The 13,991-nt window shown below is 34.3% G+C and overlaps 1 protein-coding gene across 2 annotated transcripts in view; it reads right to left on the bottom strand.

Moving 5' to 3' along the window:
• Positions 1-13,991, bottom strand: part of DMD (dystrophin) — a 1,192,425-nt gene that overhangs the window by 681,689 nt on the left and 496,745 nt on the right. For both annotated transcript variants that reach the window (XM_086608718.1, XM_086608727.1), the window contains 3 exons: positions 11,637-11,747; positions 9,562-9,735; positions 6,967-7,122 (listed from right to left, as the gene is read on the bottom strand). In XM_086608718.1, the coding sequence (XP_086464844.1) occupies positions 6,967-7,122; positions 9,562-9,735; positions 11,637-11,747 (441 nt within the window). The remainder of the gene's footprint in view (positions 1-6,966; positions 7,123-9,561; positions 9,736-11,636; positions 11,748-13,991) is intronic.

The following is a 13,991-nucleotide window of genomic DNA, read 5'->3' as shown; positions in this document are numbered from 1 at the left end:
CAAACACATACAAGAAAAATATGTGCATAAAGACACATTGAGTTTGAACTAGCAGAAGACCTCTGTAAACCTCCTCCTCCATTTTGAAGCCATGCACAGCAAACTAATCTGGAATAACTGAATTAACAGGCTTTCCTTCAGACATAAAATAGATGACAAAACCCTTCAAAGTGTATATTTTCGTATAGATGGCCATATAGCGATATTGAATCCTCAGGGTTTTTTCTATGTAGCTACACTAATAGAAGAAAAAAAATTATCTGCCAAAGACACCACAAAATCTTGAAACACGAAAGTCACTGAATGATGTCAAACTAAGGCAGCATAGTTAACTTGAAATTTTTAATTTCTCAGCATATTATTTTGTAGTCTGTTTAATACTCTTTAAATATAGGGATTTTGCATAAGAATTTGTATTTCGTTTCTTTTTTTCAAAGCAAACTGAAAAATAAATTAAAAATCAGCAGAAATGTGTATCATTAGTAAATTCTTTCCAAGGTTTAACAACACTTATTTGAGTCACTGAAGAACTACTTGTATGTTTACATTATATTATTTGATTCATTCTTTACTAAGCTCTCTTGCCTCCTCTCCCACCATCTCATAAAAAAAAATGTCTGCCACTTTAGCATGACAAACATTGTTACCAGCACACAGTCAGACTCACAGTGATCCTGCAACAAGACCACTCGTTTTTTTTGTTTGTTTGTTTTTGTTTGTTTTTTTTTTTTTATAATATCATTTTACTTTCTTTCATACAGTGGAGGGAAACCCAAGCGTCCTCAAGTGTCCTCATGTGATTCATTTGGCAATGACTAAAGATCAGGCATCTCTGTTCTAAATATATCAACCAAAGAAAGGTGAAATGCACATTTTCTAGAGAGGGCAGAAGAGTAAATGAAGGGATCTCAGATAGATATTAGGCAACAGGTAGTTGTAAAATACAAATTAGTTATGTTGGGCTGAAGTTTAAAAAAGGTCAATTAAAGAAGGTGGATTAAAAGTGTTCAGTAGATTACTAATATTTAAAAGAAATTACTAATTACCTCACACATCAATTAGAAATCAAGTGAGATGTAGTCACTGATTTCTATTTAAGTATTTTTTAAATAGAAAAAATTGTCTACAGTAGTGTCAGATATTCAAAACTGGTATCGATATCTGCTAAAACTATTTTAGGCTTTGACACTGTTTAAGTACAAGTAATGGCACAATGATCAAATTGATTCCTAGCTCTACTGCCAGGAAGAGTTTAAGGTTTTAAAATGTGATAGGATGTTACAAGGTTAGGTACATGGCTTTTGCTATCCCTATTAAATAGATCAGATTTGCCCAGGGGATAAGCAATAAAATGTCCCTGATCGTATATCGTCACTCTGTAGAGGTTTACTACTAAAATCTCAGAGCATTTCTTCTTCACTGAATAAGCTTTAATTGCTTTTTTGTATGCAAAATATATTAAATAAGACCTAAGAACTTAGAGTCAGGCCAAGATGTAAATCCCCGGGGAAGTACCACAAAACTCAGCTCTTTAGAGCTACATTCACACATGGATCCACTCATGTTTTTTACCTTTTCTTCTGATAAGTATTATTAGGCATTGTAAGTAACTACTCCCAGGTACTTAACAGCAATACAATGGAAAATGCACTACTCTAAGTGTGATTGCTTGTGTAAGAATCCTAAACACCCAGTACACTCTAAGATGAAGTTACTGACACATGCTCAAACACAGAAAGAATATTTGCTTTGCTATAGACATATCTAAATTCTGTACATAATATCAATAATATTACACTATTTCTGTGTACCGTGTATGCCTCCAGAGGTTACTTATTAATCAGTTTGTTTGTACTTCAAATGTAAAGATGTATTTCTAAAGAAAAATAGGAAACAGTGCCCTCTAAAGGCCTTTTTTTTATGCAGTGATAGCAAACATACTATCTCCATAAATTTTCTCTCCATTTTAAAGCTACTTTAGCTATGCTAAATAGCTTACTCGCAAGAATCCTTCAATGTAATGAATAAAAATAAAACAAGAAAAGTAGATACTTGAAAAATAAGAAAGGTATTTTACAGGCTTTTAGTATTACAGTCAAAAATTCTTGTGCAGTATTGCTATTGTGAGGAGAGACCTGACCTTGTAAGAGCCCCTACTGCATGAAATGCCCTTAGGAAAGCAGTAAGAACATTATTACCGCCACTTTCTTTTAGAGTCCAGCTCCCTGTTCTGAGGAATTACCACAGAGAGATTTGACATAGGCATGCTACAGACCCTACCTCACAGACACTCACAACTGAAAAAAACTACCTGAGCTGTAATATGGTAGTTTGCTTGTATATATGTATATGTGCTTGTGCCAGAGAGAGACAACAGGGTAAATGAATGCATAAGTAAGCACAGGCATGGAACATTTCTCATAAATGTAACCACTACACCCTGATACTCAAACTAAATTTTACATTCTTGCGATTTTATCTCAAACATACTTACATTGAGGCCACTGCTAAAGTTTCAAAATTATCAATCATGCTCTTAAAGCATATTTGGATGTTTGGAGCAAAATACAATGTTCTAAACAGACAAAACTCATTCCCATACAAGAGGTTTAAGGTCTGATATTACTTAAGCAATTAGGACTATTCAGAGGTATTTATATCCATATATGTAGAGGCTAAAAAAAAAAATAAAATAAAAAAGGAAGAAAAAAAACCCCACAAACCTCACACCTTCATAGAATCACAGAATGGTTTCAGCTGGGAGGGAACTTATAGACCATACAGTTCCAGCCTCCTTGCCATGAGCAGGGACACCTTTCCCTAGATCAGGTTGCTCAAAGCCTCATCCAACCTGGCCTTGAACACTTCCAGGGATGGGGCAGCCACAGCTTCTCTGGGCAATCTGTCCCAGTGCCTCACCACCCTCACAGGGATGAATTTCTTCCTTATATCTAATCGAAATCTGCCCTCTTTCAGTTTAAATTCATTTCCCCTTGTCTTATCACTACATGCCCTCCTAAAAAGTCCCTCACCAGGATTCTTGTAGGCCCCCTTTAGGTACTGGGAGGCTGCCCTAAGGTTTCCCTGGAGCCTTCTCTTCTCCAGGCTGAACAACCCCAACTGTCTCAGCCTGTCTTCATAGCAGAGGTGCTCCAGCCCTTGGATCACCTTCGTGGCCCTCCTCTGGACTCGCTCCAACAACTCCATGTCCTTCTTATGTTGGGGACCTCAGAGCTAAATGCAGTACTGCAGGTGGGGTCTCATAAGAGCAGAGGGACAGAATCTCCTCCCTTGACCTGGGGTCACCCTTCTTTGGATGCAGCCCAGGACACAGTTCGCTTTCTGGGCTGCAAGGTCGCATTGCCAGCTCATGTTGAGCTTCTCATCAATCAAGTTCTTCTCCTCAGGGCTGTTCTCAATCCATTCCCCAGCTAGCCTCTATTTGTGCTTGCGATTTCCCCGACCCATATGCAGGACTTCGCGCTTTGCTTTATTAAACTTCATGAGGTTTGCATGGGCCGACCTCTCAAGTCTGTCGAGGTCCCTCTGGATGGCATCCCTTTCCTCCAGTGTGTTGACTGCACCTCACAGCTTGGTGTCATCGGCAAACTTGCTGAGGGTGCACTCAATGCCACTGTCCGTGTCACTGACAAAGATGTTAAACAGCACCAGTCCCAATATTGACCCCTGAGGAACACCACTCATCACTGGTCTCTACTTGGACATTGAGCTGTTGACCACAACTCTTTGAGTTTGACCATCCAGTCAATTCCTTATCCACTGAGTGGTCCATCCATCAAATCCATGTCTCTCCAATTTAGAGACAAGGATGTTGTGCAGGACAGTGTCAAATGCTTTGCACAAGTCCAGGTAGATGACATCAGTTGCTCTTCCCTTATCCACCAATGTTGTAACCCCATCGTAGAAGGCCTCCAATTTGTCAGGCATGATTTGTCCTTAGTGAAGTCATGTTGACTGTCACCAATCACATCTTTATTTGCCATGAACTTCAGCACAGTTGCCAGGAGGATCTGCTCCATGATCTTGCTAGGCACAGAGGGGAGACTAACTGGCCTGCAGTTCCCTGCGTCTTTTTTTCCCTTTTTAAAAATGGAGGCTCTGTTTCCCTTTTTTCCAGTTAGTGAGAACTTCACCAGACTGCCATGACTTCTCAAATAAGAAGGATAATGGTTTAGAAACTTCATCCGCCAGTTCCCTCAGGACCCACAGACGCATCTCATCACTTGTGCACCTTCAGGTTCCTTAGATGGTCTTGAACCTCATCTTCTGCTACAGTGGATGGTTCTTCATTCTCCCAGTCCCTGCCTTTGCCTTCTGTGACTCGGGCAGTGCAGCTAGAGCACTTGCCAGTAAAGTCTGAGGCAAAAAAGTCTTCTTAAAGGAAAGACTTTCTAGGTTTAGAGAGTCTAGAGTCATGAAACGTAAAATATCTAGAAAAACTACATAGGTACAGAAATTATCATAATTTTCCTGTGCATCTGAGAGTACAACACTTCATTGTTCAACATGTTTATATTAAACCATTCTGTTTGCTTAAAAATGTGCTTAAAGATTGTTTCAAATATAAGGAGACCTCCTGAAGCAGTACATATGAAATCACACAAGTGAGTCTACAGATCTCGGTCCTGAGACTTACCATTAGTTATAACTATTCTATTTTTTTTTAAAAAAAAGACAGACTTTGACTCACTGCAATCAAGTCGGGCTAATAATGTCTAACTGATTCTTTCAGTTCTGTATCTCTGGGCCTTTGTGACTCTCTCCAAAACTATTAACTATCATGCTACATAAAAGTAAATGTGAGAAATTACATCTAGGAGAAGAAAGCTAAACACACACTGCAGATTTTTGAGAGATATTAATTTGCAATATGGCTCACTTCAGATCACTAATGGCTTCCTAATGGCACATTTTTATCCGTTCATTAGTTGAGAGGTTTCCTATAACAATGGCACCTGTCTGCTGCTACGTTAAATATAATGTAGGACTAAATGCTACAACCCTTTTTAAAATAATGGAGAAACCAAATATATTATCTAGTCTCAAATGATAGCTATCCACACCCTAATGATTGATACATCTTAATACCTTTATTTTCTAGCAAGAGAGAAATGTTTTAATACAGGATCTTAAATGAGTATTATCTCTGTCAAAAAGAACATAATTCTTATTTGTTTATTGTACCGTAGTCAGTGGGGTTCAACTATCATTACGTGTTTAAATCGCAAACTGACTCTCGGTATCACCATGGGCTCATTTTCCTAGTTAGTAATAATTTATGGTTTTAATAATTTATAATCTGACAAAGCCAAAAATTTGCATTCTGTCCTATTCTGTATATTTCAAGTGTATAAATTTTAGAAATAGACCGACCACTACATCTGTCATTCACAATCTTCATTCAGACAGTTACAGCAACAAATTTACTTTAACCCTACAGTTTTTAGAAGTTCTGTGGATAGTTCTAATGAGGGCAGGAGGAAGAAAACAGATTAATGAAGGATAGTTGTTAACAGAATTATTTGCGTGAAGTCTTCTTTAGGACAATATCACAACTCCTCTTCAGAGCTCAAAGATCCTTGTAGAAGATTCTACTTCAGAAGCAAGCAATGCACTCCATAGATAATGCAGACCCTAAATAAAAAGCCTTTAGAGATAAACACGCAATTTTTTTTTCAATCATGGTCTTGTTCATATTGGTCATAAGGTCTGTCTTTCCTACTCTCTGTTTAGTTGACTTTTAGGAAAAAATGAGTAAACAAAAACATTCTCTTGTTGGGAAGTGTAACAGCCTCTAAATGCATGCGAATCCATAAAGAAATCGATGATGTAGAGAAGGAAATTTTAAACAAGGAATGACAGTGTTTGAGAAATTAACAGGAATTACTCTACAAAGTTAATTATATATAAATAATTTATTGGTATCATAAGGTAAAAGACTATACCATTTTGAGAACTTTTTTTTTTTTTCTGTAGGTGAAGCTGATATTAGATAAGAGATTATTGGGAAAGTATTAATGTAGTCTTCCTAATCATATGCTAACATACTTTAAGTGGTCAAACTGAGTATTGTATAAATATCAGGGCTTTTTGTTTGTTTTAACAGAAGTTTCCTAAGCAGTTCTAGTCCAAGGCAATACATTCCACATGACAGAGCTCAAGGGATGGTGACTCAGTTTTGCCCAACATGGAGTAACTGGTATCTGTGATGTAAAAAGATTAGGAGAGTTATTCCACATACAACTAAATAATATCTTATGTGGTGCATATATAAAGATTCAGCGAAAAGGTAAGTCAGTTTGTACATGATATTTAAATCAGGGAGCAGTTATGACAATAACTGAACACATGGTTAAACTCAAGAGTGGAGCTGAAGCAGAGTGATACACAAACGTCTCCTGATAAAAGCTTCAGTAGCAAGAATTCTTCATCAACAGATTTTTGTACAGCAACAAGTAGAAGTGAAATAAAGATCTGTACAGTAAGAGGCAGAAAGAAATGAAAAGATATAATTCTTTCCTCTATGAAGTAGCTCTTTAAGTAAAATGTGAAGAAAAACAAATCACAAATAAAATCTAAATATTTTCCTGACCTGAAGTGTTTTGAAACAAGTGTTTAAGGTATTAAAAGAAACAACATCCTTCTCTGACTCCTAAAACACAATGAAATAGTAGAAAAAAAAAGTTAAAACACTAAGAAAGTATAATTTTGATCTGTAATAAAGCAATTTTATATTTTTCTAGAAGGATCTATGCTTTCTTAAAACAACTGAATAGCCATCCTCATGATTACTTTTGCCTCCATTCTTTCTGTCCCGTTGTTTAGAAAACGTGAGGGCCTTGAATGGAATCAATAACAAACCCGTTAACTTACCATACCAAGATTATTCTTCACTCTGTAAGTTAAAAAGAGGGCATAGTTTTACATTGAAAATACAGAGCTTACCTTTGCACCCAATTCATTATACTGCAACTTCAAAGCTGTAAGCCTTTCATCCAGTTCTTTTGGGTTCTCTGTCTGCTGCTTTTGAACAATCTGCCTCCCAGTTTTTATCACTGTTTCCACTTCGGACTTCACCTCACTTAGGCTTTTATATAATTTCTAATTAAATATAAATATGAAACATAACCATTAAGTAAAATGGAATAGATTATTGAAGATATTATAAAGTTGCACTAGAAGTCTTTGTACTGTCTACTGCATAAAGCCACCATCGTGTATGACTCTGAGCACCTTCTACTCCCATTTAAAAGCTGAAGGAGTTGAGAGGTACCAACATATCCTTAGGTATGTGACCTAAGGATAAAGAAAACTCACCCAGAGTGTGTATTGAAAAAAAAAAGTTAATGAGAAAAATTAATCCATTTCTAAATCAGAATCCAAATTAACAGATTCAGAACAGCCTATCTGTACTAATATTGCTTTCAAAGACTTGTCATCAAAACCAATGGTAGAAATGTTATACATAAGAAAGTACATACCATCTCTAATTGTTATAAGATGCGACAAAGGTTGTTTTCAAACTGGTTTAGATAACACAGTATTTAAAACAAAAACAGATGTCTTCTGTTAATTCATACAGTTTGTTGGATGTACTTAAACTACAAATAGCTGCTAAACTCACTTAAAAATCTGACAATTTTTCATACTACTACATCAAGATTTCTCCGATATTTACTAAGTATAATACTGTTCACAACATTAAATAATTAAAAAATCTACCTGAAAAAGAAACATGGTTAAGCCAAAATATTTTAAATAAGCAAGTAATCTGTAAACACATTTTCTCTAATATTTCAAATGAGTGATACTAAGAAAAAGAAGAGCATTCTTTCTTTTCATATGCTGAAAGTCAGCATCATCATCTAAACATATGACTTGGTATCTCAAGCCATTTAACAGCCACATAAATGCCCAAATTAACATTCATGTAAGGAGAGCAGAAGTTGAATTTATTTTTCTTGTTAATCTAAGATTAAATTCTTCTATGACATGGAAATTCCACAGTAGAAAAAGACTCCACAGTGGAAAAAGACTCCACAGAGATACACAGTGTCCTTTACCACACAGGTACGCAAAGAATGGCAAGTGTAAAGCTGTTGAGAAGCTTTACTATACACAGTCCAACTGCTTTCTAGGTGCTTAATATAATAAATACATTCTTCATCACTGAAAACCTGTCAATAAATTAGGAAGGTGTTGTATGATGCATAGTGGCTAACATCTGATGGGATACTATGACTAGATATTAAAAAAAAGAAACATTATGAGATTCTTTGCAGACAAAGATTCTCTAAAAACACTATAAGTCTTCCACAGAGTATGACAGCTGCAAAAGCTAGCTGCAAAGTGAAAATACTTTAATTCAGTACAGAGCTTCTAATTACCATCTCATTCCTGTAAGAATATAAATTTAAGAGTAATTGCATTTAAAAAAAAACCTCACGAGATGTAAAGAAAGAGTATTGACTTGTTCCACACTTATTTTTTAATTTAAATTCTTAAATTTAGATCTGAAAGAAGTGGAGGTGAAAACAACATCTTCAGGCACGCCATCACTCCAGAAAAACAACACAACTGAAGACAAGGATCTGATTGTCCTGATTTCTGCTGTTAAAATCTCTTTTTTTTTTTATCATCAAGAACCTAGTGTTCATTTTTATCTTTATTCTCCTTCAACAGTAAAGGGGTACAGGATATTCAGATCTTTTGCTCTTGTAAGAAGAGTTGCAGTATGCTATCTCATGAAAGTTGTAGTCAATGTTTTTCCTTTATGTTTTGTGTTTCCTGGCTAGAATAGATTTGTGCATTGCAAAATCTCTTCTGGTTGCATCATTGAGTTCCATGATAGTAGCATATTGTGGAAAATAGAGCCCATCCAGTGAGATAAAGTCATATGAAAGACAGAAAGAGGGAATCAGAAAGGGATCCGGACTGGCCTTCTCACATAGTGAAAGTTCAAGACCATTCTTTGAAAGTTCACTGAAAGGAGAATGGTTTCATATTTTTTTTTCTTTTCAATTTCATGAGTAACTGATACTTTATTTTTCACTCTGAATTCAGGACAATATTCTATAATATTTAGCTTTCTTCACAGAAATACACGTTTTCAATTTTTTTCAGACATTTAATCAGTGTCTCATGCTTGTGAGAGGTCTTTGCCATGGCAGAAGAAAATAACAAGATATGGAAAGAAAAAGGTCACTGTAACACTGTTAGAACTATTTCACCATGTTATTATATCACGGGAAACTTTGAAATTGAATATAATTTTAAGTGTACAATGTCCTTCTAACCTCATTTGCAAGTAAGAGAAGTAGGATGAGGAGGATTAACCCCTTCTCTTTATTCTAGTCTCCTTGAAAAAATCAAACTTTAAAAAAGTTCCTATAACTTTCATGGTGTAACTTTGCTCTTAAATCTTTCTCAGAATATTTTCTAATATTTCCCAAAGAAATATTGACACCAACATTGAAAATACTTTAAATTTGAAAGACAGATCAGGCAGGAAACAGAAAGACAGTATCTTTGAATATTCACCATGCAATGATCCAACTGTGATTGTACTACTTCCTGCTCAACACTCTTCATCTCCAACTTGGGCACCTGCAACTTCACTTCATCTAAAATTCTTTTACATTCTTGAAGGCGCTGTTCAAAGTTGGCTGGTTTCTGAAATAAGCGAAACTTCATGGAGACATCCTGCAGCTTTTTCTGAGAAGTAAACATAGGTGAGTAGTAAGTGTGAAATCACATCAACATTGAAGACAAGTCTTAGACCTGTTTCAAAATACTTAGAATCTAGTATCAATCAGCTGTTTCTTATTTAAAGAATTTAAATGTTTTGAGGAAAACACCAGCAGCAGAAAATCTTGGTCTTCACAGGAGGAAAAAATAGTCCCTCAAAGAAATCCTAATATAGTGGCTGAGCAGTAAGTAGTTCTAGTTCAAAACCCAAGATTTAGAGTATAAAATTGATTTCTATTTAAATTTAAAAAAGTATAACCTAGAGTAAAAAGAAAGTAATTTGAAGGCAGAAAAATCTATGACAAGCATGGCTTCTAATTTCATAATTTTCACAATTTGTTATCTTTGTGCTTTAATTATATTGCTTGCTCACATGATCCCTACCTCAGGGGGAGGCAAAATAATTAAAAATAAAGCAAAGAAAGGGCATTTTAATTATCTACTTGAATAAGAACTAATTTCTCTTTAGAAGTACAGAGCAAAGTTCTAGTAGAATAAGTTATTCTACAGTTTGAAATTAAAGAAAGAATGTCACTAAGAAATGGATAAGTAATTAAATAGGAACTCAGTACCTGCAAACACACTTTTGATTTTTTTACCTTCAAATCCTGGACACTTTATACCAATACAGTGTTGTCTGTACTACATAAACTTGAGGAAATCTATAATAAGGAATAGAAATAGTCTATACATAGGCACTAGTAAAAACACTTCCCACATCTATCATATTTCTGTGAAGGAGGTAAGAATCATGAACATAAGATGATTCTGGGTAACATAGGAAACTGCGTAGATTTGCAGCAGCTCATTCCAACAACTTTCTTCATTAAATATTCTTAATGAAATTGAGATTCAATGAGGTAAGAAAGGAAGTCTTTCCTTAGATAAATAAGTGAACAATTGAATAAATCAGGGAAAAAAAAGGATAGGAAAAAGTAGTCTTATTTTTCTTCTGTGTGTTTGCATACGCTAAATTCATACTTAATTAGTTTTCAGCTTCTTGTGACACTTCAACATCATAAAGATCAAGTCCTGTGGGAAGCTTGCAATGCCATATCAATAACTGTTACAATTTGTGTTGGTCAATATATTAAAAATTGTCTAGAAAAGAGAGAGAATGACAGTATTAATAGTAGAGAAAATTAAAGCCATCTGTGAAGAGTCACTGAAGGATTGCACAGTACCGAGGATCTGTAGGAAAAGAACCCAAGCAAATTATGTTTAATTAATCCAAAAATTAAGTAATGCACATCACAAAAGAAACACTAAGCTTGATATACAAGTGGAATCTAAATTATCTATTAGCACTCTCATTTAAGTTATAATAGGTAACTATAACAGTTATATTATATACTTATGTTTATCTCTGACAAATTTTAAAAAATATCAACTAGATATTTAAAAGCAGCCAAACATGCAAAATGGGTATTTGGAATGATTTGGAACATGATGAATAGAAAAGAAAATATTTGTCATAGTACAAAAGTTACTGCATAAAACTATACTGTGCTTGAACAATGTGCACACTTTTGATCATCGTATCTCAAATATCTTTTTATTTCCAAATCAAAATACTTTTAACTGTAAGTATTTCCAAATACCTCAAAAAGTGTATCAAAAAGCCTCACTGTAGTTTTATTTGTTGTAACTGCAGCACATTCTAACTGTCACCATCTAGATAAGAAGGAAAAGAAAAATGAGCAGTAAGAAGACACGAATGGTACGCTTTATCCACTCCCATTTCCTGGCTAGAAAGGAGGAGCTAAAACAGAACAGAGACACCTTAGAACACTTCATACTGTAGTAATAGTATTATGCTGTTCATTCGCATGAGTGAAGGAAAGATGGAAGAAATAAACTTTGCATACCTGTGCCACATCAATTTGGGAAAGCACTCTTTTGGCAGCATCTTTACCCCGGTTTCGTTTCTTCATTTCTTCCAAACTAATCTCATGGCTTGTTAATTCAGATTGTATTTTCTATTGAAAAACAAAGACAGTAATCATCAGAGTTTGAAGAAAACGTTTATGTTGTTAATATTATTTGGAACAGTTGATTTTGAAAGATATTAAACAGAAGTACTACACTACATATTGGATCATTAGAGAAAATTATTCCACGAATTACTTGTTCACCACCCTATAAATTATTAAGTTTAGTTTCTCTTGATCATAAGAAAAACTCCTGCTTAAATATATATAACTTTGACATTGAGATACTATTGACATAATCTTGCTAAGGAAATTGTGATTAAATTGTAGGCAACAAAATATAGATTTCTTTCTTCTAAAGGAAAACAACTACTGTCACTGGGAAGAAAATTAAAAATTAATCATAGAAAATAAAAATACAAATAGAAAAGCGATTTGCTTCGCTATTGTTATTTCTTATTATTTTTCACAGTATTATCAGGCAAGTTGAAAGAAAACTGATCAAAGTATCCTGCATATATAACATCATCACCATCTTGCAGAGTTCTGTTACATCTAAAACAGTATACAATTTGTAGCATATTCCTGATGAATCTATGTTCAGTATCTGTAGATATGCTGAATGCCTAACTGCATGTATTTCATTAATACGCTAACTTAATCCATTTTCTATCACACATTTCTGTTTATCTCCTTCTGCAAAACCAGTGTGCAATCAAATCATCATAAGAAAAATATCAGCCATGTTGGTTCACCATAAATCAACCTTACAGAAACAATTAATTCAAGCAATGTTGGCTAGTGCAATGTAATGGAAAAGAATTCCCATAAAGTATATTGATATAACATAATTTAGCGTGATTCACATATTTTTGTTTAAATTGTTAGATAATGAGATATTTTTATTAGCAGAATTGCTAGGCAAGTACTACTGAGAACAATTACCCTATGAAATAAGACAAGGTATGTTCCCACCAGGAAAGGTATTTAAGGCCATTAACCCTGCATGAAAAAGTGATTTTAGGTATAATCTGCTTTTTTCTAGGGTATACAAGCATTTCTCATATACTCTAGAGACAGTTTAAATACATGCACATGCGTTTATCTTACACTACAGTCACTTGTAAAATATGAAAACTATGTAGTTCAAAAGACTACAAAGAATTATGCAAAAGAAGAAAAGGGGGTTTTAACATACAATTTGATCCTTTAAAGTTTGATTAAAAGTAAAAATGAGTATATAGATATTTTAAATGACATTTTCATAGCTTATTAAGTATGAAGTACACTGTATGTGTCTACATTATAGGGTATTACATGGTTATAATGTCTTGTATAACATTATATTGTCTTATATATTGCCACACTATGTTGAAAGAAGTTTTTAACAAGTTATATTGAAAAGGTATTAAAGTAAATTTGAAGAGAAACAGAATTAGTAAATTACTGAAAACCATCAAGTCATTACTAAACTTAATTGCAAAAATGAGTCTAAACTACCTATCACTATTTAGAGAAATAAAATATTTCTCTGAAGCAAAGCACTTGTAAAAGCAAAATGACTCACAGAAAGCTGTCCATTTAGATGAAAGTTTTAATTTAAAATTGTACATAATTGTACATTTTGTATTTCTTTTATTTTGAGTTCTCTTGGTCAAGGCTATGTACTGAATGGCCAGCAGTATTTGCAGCAAGTAATAGAATTTTTCTAAATATGGTATTTTAGTTTTGGAAAAATAAAGGCAGTCAATTAGAAGGACAATGTAATCAAGGAAAGAGGGTTTATTTAATAGTTTTTTTGGTAGTATTTATTTTCTGCTTGTCCAAGTTTAAAATTTCCCCCTTGAAGTGTATTACAATTGTAACAGGATTATCTTCTGCAGGACCAAATTGTTGGTGGTGACTCAAGATTAGTTTGCTCCTGAAGCCAAATCATTTCTTGATGTCTTGGAAGTCAGAGCTGCATACACAAAGAAGAAGCAAGTCTGAATGCTAGAAAAATATACTATATCATATCCCATATTTCAACTGTTTGCTTCTCCACCTCATCAATTAACCAATTTTTGTTTGTATTTTCCAGTTTACTTTGTTCAACCTCAGAGTCACTCTGGAAAGCATATAATTGAATAGTTCTTATCTGAATAGGTCAGAACAGCACAGTACAGAGTACAGTACAGAGTAGAGTTTAAGCAATTAGATATTATAAGACATTGCATAGAGATTATTATTATTATACTTTTTTAAATTGCTCTGCAAGAGACAGATGAAGCTTTACCTACTCTGATATCAAAG

The sequence above is a fragment of the Tauraco erythrolophus genome, chromosome 1, assembly GCF_009769465.1.
Source record: "Tauraco erythrolophus isolate bTauEry1 chromosome 1, bTauEry1.pri, whole genome shotgun sequence".
Taxonomy (NCBI): domain Eukaryota; kingdom Metazoa; phylum Chordata; class Aves; order Musophagiformes; family Musophagidae; genus Tauraco; species Tauraco erythrolophus.
The sequence above is the reverse complement of the archived record's forward strand: the minus strand, read 5'-3'. Positions and strand labels throughout refer to the sequence as shown.